General features: G+C 40.3%; 1 protein-coding gene across 13 annotated transcripts in view; it reads left to right on the top strand.

Annotated features, from left to right (window-relative positions):
* LOC119456826 (PTB domain-containing engulfment adapter protein 1-like) overlaps positions 1–9,256 on the top strand; it is a 73,819-nt gene that overhangs the window by 36,393 nt on the left and 28,170 nt on the right. For 2 of the 13 annotated variants that reach the window (XM_049669374.1, XM_049669363.1), the window contains 3 exons: positions 7,405–7,469; positions 8,883–8,954; positions 9,039–9,137. The exons of 7 other annotated variants lie outside the window; for them this stretch is intronic. In XM_049669374.1, the coding sequence (XP_049525331.1) occupies positions 7,405–7,469; positions 8,883–8,954; positions 9,039–9,137 (236 nt within the window). Of the gene's footprint in view, positions 1–6,392; positions 6,411–7,404; positions 7,470–8,882; positions 8,955–9,038; positions 9,138–9,256 lie in introns of all 13 variants that reach the window. 4 more of the 13 variants (XM_049669375.1, XM_049669367.1, XM_049669369.1 and 1 more) reach the window with 3 other exon arrangements.

Genomic DNA, 9,256 nt, shown 5'->3' with positions numbered 1-9,256 from the left:
TTGCAATCCCTAACTTAGTGCAGTATTTCAGACAACCATTTTCAGAGAGACTTTCACTTTTGCGAGATTGGCATGACTATCATTGAATCATCGAATGTGTTGGCTTCTCCAGGCGACGCCGTCCCTGGCGCAATGCCAAGCACGCGGTCTTGGCACAGTGCCTGGAACGCTGTCGCCCATACACAAGACATGGACGCATCCGGCACTAGGTGTGCGAAATCTTGCGAAAGTGAAATTATCTCTGAAACTGATTGCTCGAGAATACTGCCCTTGTTAACAGACTGTAAAGGATTGCAACTTTTCTTTACTCTGTTCAATAGCCATGTTGCTTTTGCTTTCTTGTTTCTATTGTTTTATTTTTCAAATCAAAATTTTAGTTGTGCAGTAGCTGGAATAAAAAGCTTGCAAATAGGGCACATTTGTTCCGTGCTAATAAGGCAGGGAAATGCTGCTTGAAGCAAAGTAAAGCAATCTGGTCACTGGTAATCTATCATGATGCACTAGTCGGAAGGTATGGGTCGCATAGTATCACAATGGAATGAAAACATATGTGGGAAAAAGTATAGTGCCTCTTCTGTTTAATGGCTTGTAATTGTGTGACCATGACATAATTGGCCACTACGTCTACACTAGCCCGCAAATGAGTGTCCACAAATTACTCCAGTTATCACACACACTGGCAAATCAGAATAGGGAAGTCCACCTTGTTTTTCTCACGTTTCTATTGCATTCTGGCATGAGAGTGTTGGGCATGTTGACATCAAGTTATGGAAATGCTGTATGTAACATGAGCGAGCTCTCGCACTTGCACCTCAGGTGCCGCAAGCTAGCATGACAAATTGAAAACATGTTTCCAGCATGCACAATTATGTTAAGACGTCGGAAATATAACATCTTATTATCTTAGTTTTAGGTACAGGTCTTGTCAAGCATATCATGAATATTTAAAAGCAAACTACGTAGATTTTATTACGCTTAATTGTTAGGTTGCACTACTGGAATTGCAAATGTTAGTCTTGCTATCGGTAGATTAATATGCCAAAAAAGTTCAACAACGAAAGCTTTGGTGATGCTGTCGTTACATAATATTTGAATCAACCACTATGCTAGCATATATTTTGACCTGTCTGCTTGTTAATAATTTGTGAAAGTAAAGTTAATGACGAAATGAGAAAATGTAACAATTTTAACTTTTGCACTTTTGCTGCAGAGAAAGGGAAGGACCCAAATGCATGAATTTACATTGAGATTCCCAATGTCATTGATGTTGCCTGTGTTACTGTCTGCGTACAAAATTTTCAATAAAACGTTAGCCTTTGCTTTCTTTTGGAAAAATCTGTTTCCATCATAAAATGCACCTTAATAGTCTCACACAGTGATTTACTCATTAGAGCATACCAAGTCATTTCACCTTGATAGCCTCCCGAAAAAGGTTCAGTTGGGCAGCGTATGTTCCGTTCACTCTTTCACCTTCTTGCGATGCTCAATCATTGCGATATCCTGGATTTCAGTGTTTTATTTCGGGCTGGCAGTTAATGGCCTTCCATTGCGAGGGGCACCTGGGACAGAAGGGTTCCCCCTCTTTGATTCAGCCACCCACTTTTTCACTGTGGAATACGATGGAGCATTCTCCCCTTACGTTCCATCATGTCCTTGTGACTGTCCTGGCCACTCATGCCTTTTTCAGCAGGTGTTGCTCACTTTATCCATTTTTCAGTTGATGGTAATGGTCATATCCTTATCATTTTTCATTCATTTGATATGGGGCCTTGCAAGGAAATCTGCTATGACTTACAAACTAACATTTGGCAGCAAAATTTATCGTGGTTAAGCCAAGTTTTCAGTTGCCCTTAAAGATAACTTTGATGTATATCCTTCTATTCATGAAGTGTCCTTTGCCTTAGACAAGTTTTCTACAGTATAGACCACTTATAACGCAACCGATTATATTGCAGGACCGGATATAGTACGGTCATTTCAGACTCACGTTAATTTTCCCATAGCACTCCATGTATACACATACCGCTTACAGTGCAGCCGCGTGAGACGAACTATCGGTTATAATGCGGCTTTCCGCGGGGAAAAATCTTGCTGAGAAGGGCGGCTAGCTAGCACGCTTCTCAACGAGGTGCGCGCACTGATGGGAGAGGAGATCAACGGAGGGCGATGCGGAGGATAGCATCGGTGTTGTCGCGTGCACTGTATCTTGAAAGCGATCTCCACACGGCTCTGACCTTTGTATGCGCTGTGCTTACGCCGCTCAGTTTTCCGTTGAAGTGATAAACCGCACGAACCTTTGCTCGCTGCGGCGGCCCGCGTTTCCCCACGCCCGCGTTTTGATAGTGGTTGTCGGGGTCATGTTTGATTGTGCGAGTTGACACCACGCTTGTTGATTCAGTTAGTAAGCGAATGGGTCAAGCTTAGCAGCCGATAAAACTACTATCCCTACTCCTTATAGCTCTCTACTAATTTGCTACTGCAATTGATGCTTCGCCTTTCGGGCGAAACTGGACATTCTTTTAATTATTACTTTGTCTGCTTCATGCGAAGATCGTGGGTACTTAGACATTAATCTTTCAACGTTCGTAATTTAAACGGATGCAAAACTCCCAGTCGCATGCTTCGATTCTTGGATACCCGTGGCTGCTTGGTCTACATGTTTTAGATACGTGCAGGGCTTGAAAATCGTTGTTTTGGTTATAGTGCGGTACCGCTTATAGTGCAGATATTCACGACTCCGGCGACTTACGTTATAAGCGGTTCTGCACTGTATTTATTATAGACTTGGGGCATTTATTTAGATAGTAACTCTGTTGGAAATAAAAGGAGCAACCCAACGACTGTCTCATTGTATAGGGGCAGGGTGGTGGTATTTGTGTTCCAAGACAGTCGCCAATTTTTCAGTTATTTTTTTTTTTACTGTTTCGTGAAACTTAGCCATATGTGAAGATTTCGTTGAAAATGTTTGAAACCAAACATGTTTCAGGCTTGCTTTTGTCAAGCGAAGTTGCACATACAGTATGCTTGTTTTGAGGCTTCCTGGCTTGCTGGTGTGAATTCATATGGGAGCCCTGGATTAGCCCTTCACATTTGAATTGTCCTATGTCCATGAGTTCACAACTGGCTGCAACCCTTAACTGTTGCTTGCAGCTATATTTAAAGAAACATGGAAAGTTTGAGTTTTTGCGAGAAGTTTAAAAGCCACTGCACATGTTACTGAACCTGGTAACAGGCCGTGCATTAAGAACCCTCTGAACTATTGTTGGTTCTGTGCCCTGCGATTGAAGTGCGATTTGCTGTCTGGAACTTTGGAACATCAAGCTTACAGGACTTAAAGGACACTAAAGAGAAACCCTAGATCAATTTAGACAGAGTATTCTGTGAAAACTCTATGGTCGTCAGTTTCATTATAATAGGTTTATTATAGAAGAGAAAATGAGATGAAAGTCCATTTCTTTAATTTCATGTGAAAACCCCAATGCCAGTCTGTTAGTGTGATGCTACGCATTTTAAAAAATTCTATTGCTATTTGGACCACATTAGCTCAGTAAAAGTTCCTGAAACTTGCCATGTTCAGTCCTTGACTCCTTAGAACATAATGTAGTCCCTTTTCACTGATAAGGAATTAAGTAGACCCTAGATCATCGTAATCCATGTCACAGTGAGCTGTTGCGGGAACTTGAAGACGGCACTGCCGCCTGTCTTTCCTCTTTGTGCCATTTCTAGCTTGCCAAGCGTCTTCTTGATGCAAGAATGGTCTTTTTGGTATACTGGAAGTTTAATTTACTAATGCTGGTGAAATCATTTTTCTTTTATATCCTTTTAAGGAAAGGTGTCATTTGCATAGTTCCCATGAAACTTTTTACTAAAATTGTACTCATAGATAAAGGTTGTGAAAAATTAACACAGGCTGTAAATTATGCAGTGAGGTAATCCAGTACTACTAACAGGCATGGCACACTGTGCAATACACGAAGATAAACTGCAGTGACATGGAAGTATAGATGGTGCACTATTTTACAAATATTCTTTATTTGGAGACGAGCTTTTCATGTGTGTTCTTGGAAAAACACCTATACACTATGAAACTATAGGTATAGGTGAACTAATGGGATTGTCATGACTGTCCTACAAATCTGTGTGCGCTTCCAAATGTATGCTTGGAAGACAGTGCTGTAGCTACATTCCTGTATTTCCCGTGGTTCGTGTAAACTGTACTGGGCATGTAAAATATCAGAATTCCAACTTGCCCAAATGAGCACCACATTAACCAAAATTACTATTCTTTTTCTTTCTTTTTTTCAGGTGTGGCATCATCTTCCAGAGCTGCCTTGTGAATAGTTTTCTTCTGTATGTAAATATAACCACTCATCATGATCAAGCAGTCTTCCTTCCTTAAGTGGCCCAAAACAACAAGAATTCTGTCAAAAGCAGTAAGTACACGGGAGCAGTGCAAAAAGTGTGCTGATTATGTATAAGTGTTAATTTTCCCCGTTTTCTGGGCTTCATTCATCTTCATGTTAACTTGGTTTTTGTTGCTCTTTGTAGTAAGTCGTGAAAATTTACTGTAATTCGCTTCTGCTACCACTGGGAGTAGGTCTACATGATGTCCCTGTTCCATGCAATTTCTTATTCCGAACTGTAAGATTAAGCCAAAAAAAATTTACTGAGTACTGTTACACGAACAAGTACTTTGCTGCATGAACTGTTCTGGTGTATCCTCTGTTATTGTGTAGTTAATTGCAGAATACATAAATGTACAAAGTTATTGTGGGAGACTAATGTTTTGCAAGTTGAATCTGCATCGGAGCAGAATTTACATAAGCAGACTGTCTTATGCCAGAAAATTTCCCGACCTCATTCCAGAAAATTCCCGATCTTTCCCGATTCCAGATTCCCGATTCCAGAAAATTTCCCGATCTTTCCCGATCTTATTCTGTGGCTGTCTTGCCATGTCCTCGAGGCCAATTTTTGAGATATAAAATTACTACTATGCTTGTATAAGAAATTTTTCAAGCATTTTAGAAAACAGCCAACGAAGATGTTCGCCAATAGGTTTTTTTATAATTAGTCACATTGTGCGTTTTCATTATAATACATTTCCCTGGAGGTGGAAGTATGTAAGCATGTGAAACTAATTTTTCATGCAATAAACAGTGACACAGGTGAATTTCGACTCGGTTGCACAAAATTCTAACACACAAGTGATTGCAGAGAAAAGTTTATCCTTAGAAAGGCACTAGGAATAGTTAATAGGAAGATGATATTGCTAGTTACACATTATAGTATATTTTGCTCACCTGTTAGTGTCAGGTATATCTAGAAGAAATAACGGCCTGCCCCCCACCCTTCAAATCTGTCCCCTGAGTATTATTGGTCTCTGTTGCCCATGTGTTGTGCGGTATTGGATGTTTCTTTAACTTGAACAAAAGATTAACAAAAAAAGTATGTTATTGATGACTGAGGCTGATTGCATGTTTGCCTTTTGAGCAACGTGGTTTTTTTTTGTGTGTGCTTTGCTAACTAATCAGTAAAGATAAAGTCGCAAGTTCTTGGATGTTAATCCGAGGACATAAGTTGTGTTCAATTAATAAGAATATATTTTGTGCATGTTAATGTGTCTAGCAGAAATGCAATGCAGAATCTGCCGTGGTAGCTTGGCGGTTATGGCATTCTGCTACGAAGCTTGAGGCCACAGGTTCAATTCTGACTACGGTAGCCGCATTTCCACGGGGTTGAAGTGCAAAAACTCGTGTACATTTATTTAGATGCATGATAAAAAACCCCAGATGTTCACAGTTAATCCAGTCTCCCACTACAGCATGCTTCATAATCAGACTGCATTTTTGGCATGTAAAACACCCGAATTTAATTTACACATCCAATAACAAATGACAATCACATCGTAGTCATTGCGGTTATGGTATGTAAAATCCCAGAATTACTTACATTCAGTAACAAAACTAATATAGTTCAGTATAGAAAGCAGCAAATGTATGCGATAGGGTACATCAGAAAAATGCAAACTACCAAAAAAACTAATTCGTTTGGTAACAAAATAACTTTTTTAGTGTCGTTAGCACTGAAACAATTTTACATCACATGGCAAAAGCATCCCAAATTAAAAGTACGCTAAGCATTTTGCTCGCTGTAGTTCATTGTACCTTCTGGAAAAATTGAATTCCTCAGTGTCAGCATTTTCCAGAGAAGATTTTGGGATGAAATAGTTGGGTAGATTATTGTTTGACTAAGACAACTCAAGAAGACGAATGTTGTACTTCACAACACCCATTGCAAATAAAATGTAAGTCTAGAGTAGTGATAAAGCATTATGGTTGAAAGAGCTGTATGATACATATTCTTACAGTAGTTTAATTTTGCATGGCTTGCAGAAAGTGAAGGTGAGCTGGGTAAGTGTTTCTCCAGCGTATTATGCTGTAGTTGATATGTCAATAAGTAAAACTAGTGATAGAAGTGCATGTGGTTAAAAAAAGGGGCAAGCTTTTTAGGTTTATGCCAACACATTAAACACAATGTGCGCTACAAATTCAGAAAATTGAATGTTTCTAATAAATTTCCTTTAAGTTAATTGCTTTTTTGGGCTCATAAGGAAGCTTGCAGAATATGAGGAAAAAGTGTCACTGTGGATATGTGCGCTCTGGGACACGTATTTACACTGATCCATTTTATTGTCCCTTGCCATTCGTCATGCGAAGTGGCGTATCTGAACATAGCAGTAATTTGGTAGCTTGCGAAGCAATAACAGAGAATGAAAAGAATCGGAAGTGAAATGGAACATTACAAAATATGTTCATACTTCAGTGCTGAATGCCAGGGGCCTGTGTCTGCATGCTGGCCTTGAAGCAGACAAGAGCATTATGATTGGCGCTTCTGATGGGCCTATCACTTGTGAATTGAGGCCATGGTAGCTTCCATATTGACAACGTAGTTGCTCACGTGGCCACCTGAATCATGTCACATTCAATGATAAGTCATTTGTTTAAGGTGTATAAAACATGTGTGCAAGTGCTTCAGTCCAGGATGTCTGACTACAGTCGTGGCAATTCTGTTCTTTTAACACTGCCTGTACATTCTTCAGAGCCAGATATGACAGCATAAAAGCTTACCTTGGGAACACCCTGTAAAGATTTTTTAAATGTCATTGTAGTGTTGCTCATAAGTTACTCCTCTACTGACAGTTTACATTGCTCTCTAATATCATGTGCCACTGCTGGTGGGCAGCTGACAAAATTATAACTTTTCACTTTCAGTCACACTGAACTTTAATGTTAACCATCACACATCCATCAGAGTTGTTTCTTCCGTATCTGCTAGGTGTGCGATGCGGGTTTTTATGCAATGTTTTCTTATGGGCGTCTTCGTCTTTCCGCTTAATAATCATAGGCGGTCGTAGATGGATCCATCCAGCAGATGCTCTCCAGAAAGGACATGTTGCGTATCTGGTCAAGGTATGTTGAGAACTTGTCACAACCACAGCCTAACATCTGTTGTTGTTCGTCTATCATTTACCGAATGCAACAGCCATGTTTTCATGTCCCAAAACATCTTTTGCTTATATTGGATGTCTAGTGCTGTCCTAACTGCACTGGAAGGTTTGAGTTGCAGATTGTAGCTGCTGCAGTTTTTTTGTTGTTGTTGTTGTTGTTCTTCACGCCATTGTGCCAGTTTGCATTTCTTGCATTGCTTGACTTGAAGAGCTCTTTTCATTACTCTGCAATCACAACATTGAGCAGACACGAAAGGCCTGCCATGGTGGCTCAGTGGCTGTTTCGCTGCTAAGCCCGAGTGCAGGATCAGATCCCTGCTGTGCAGCCTTGTTTCGATGGAGACGAAATGCAAAAAATGCCCGGGTATCATGCATTAAGTGTACGTCAAAAGAACCCCATGGGGTCAAAATTCAGCTGGAGTCCCACACTGTAGCGTGCCTCACACTCAGATATTGGGTTTGGCACATAAATCCTCGTAACATAATTTTATTTTTTAGCAGATGCGAAAGTCTTCTGGCCTGTACAAATGAGTGCTGCATTCACTGGTTTTTCTTTCTTTATTAAACGTGTGGTTTTTCTAATTGTAACACTCTAGAGCCTAGATGACACCACTGTGATTAGTAAAAATGCTGGTTCACAAATTTTACTCATCTCGGAGTTCAGCATGCCAATTTACTCCATTTCTGTCATGAGTTTTGGCTGGTGGGTGAGGTTGTGAGCTGCAGTGTATTAAGGTAGAATGCAAAACGACTCCTGTACTGGTGCTTTCAGGTAATGTTAGTGAACTGCAAGTAGGCAAAATTAACCTGAAGCCTGAAGTTTTAGTATCTTTAGGATGTTAAACTGCATCAATCAATATTTACTGCAACTCCCACATACATGCCTTTAGTATTGTAGTTTATTGCTATTGTTATTACATCATTTTTGTCTTGAATGTAATCAACGTGTGTTAATTCAATATCCTAGAGACCGTAAATTTATGCTTGAATTGTATTGAGTTTAGAGTTCTAATAAAATGCAATTACTTATAGACAGCTATGCACATCCAACTACGCTCAGCTACTCTGACTACAAGTATTGCAAGCTGTAATTTAGTTGCGACCTCATTGTCAGTAGCAACATTTAGTAGTGGCACCGTTTAACACGTGGACCAGCACGATTAACAAATTTGAGCACATTTTGACTGCGCGTGTTTGTGTCCTTACATTTGACTACTGCAGCATTTAGTTTTGTGCATCTCCTGTTGACAATTAATTTCTGTAGGGCCATGGTGCGTTCTGTGTAACTGCTTGCGATCATTCTTCGTAAGAGGCATATATTGCTTGTTCGATATTTAGCAGAATGTTTTGTGCACCACCTTGCTTCATTCCCCAGTTTCTCGGCTTCACTGAAGTGGAACAGTCCAAAGGCATTGAAGTGGTACGAGAAGGAATACGCAAGCTCAAGGTATGCACGTTTCACATATGATGCGATTTGCGGTATGTCGAAATACGTTGCTTCAAGTGCTTGATGGCATGACTCTCATTGCAGTTTAATCAGCAGCTGAAGAGGTCGGAAGGTGGCAAGGTACCGAAGGTGGAGCTGACGATTTCAGTCGATGGTGTTGCTGTGCAAGATCCCAAGACAAAGGTATGTTTCTGTTTACATTTTTCACTGCAGTGTTTGTGCTGCTGTGCAACCAGCAAACAAGTTTCCAGGTGGATGCACACTTTTGTGCTTTGGCTGCTGTAGCACGACTAACAATAAAC

Source organism: Dermacentor silvarum, chromosome 6 (assembly GCF_013339745.2).
Source record: "Dermacentor silvarum isolate Dsil-2018 chromosome 6, BIME_Dsil_1.4, whole genome shotgun sequence".
In the NCBI taxonomy this organism is placed as follows: Eukaryota; Metazoa; Arthropoda; class Arachnida; order Ixodida; family Ixodidae; genus Dermacentor; species Dermacentor silvarum.
This window is presented reverse-complemented; position numbering and strand designations above follow the sequence as displayed.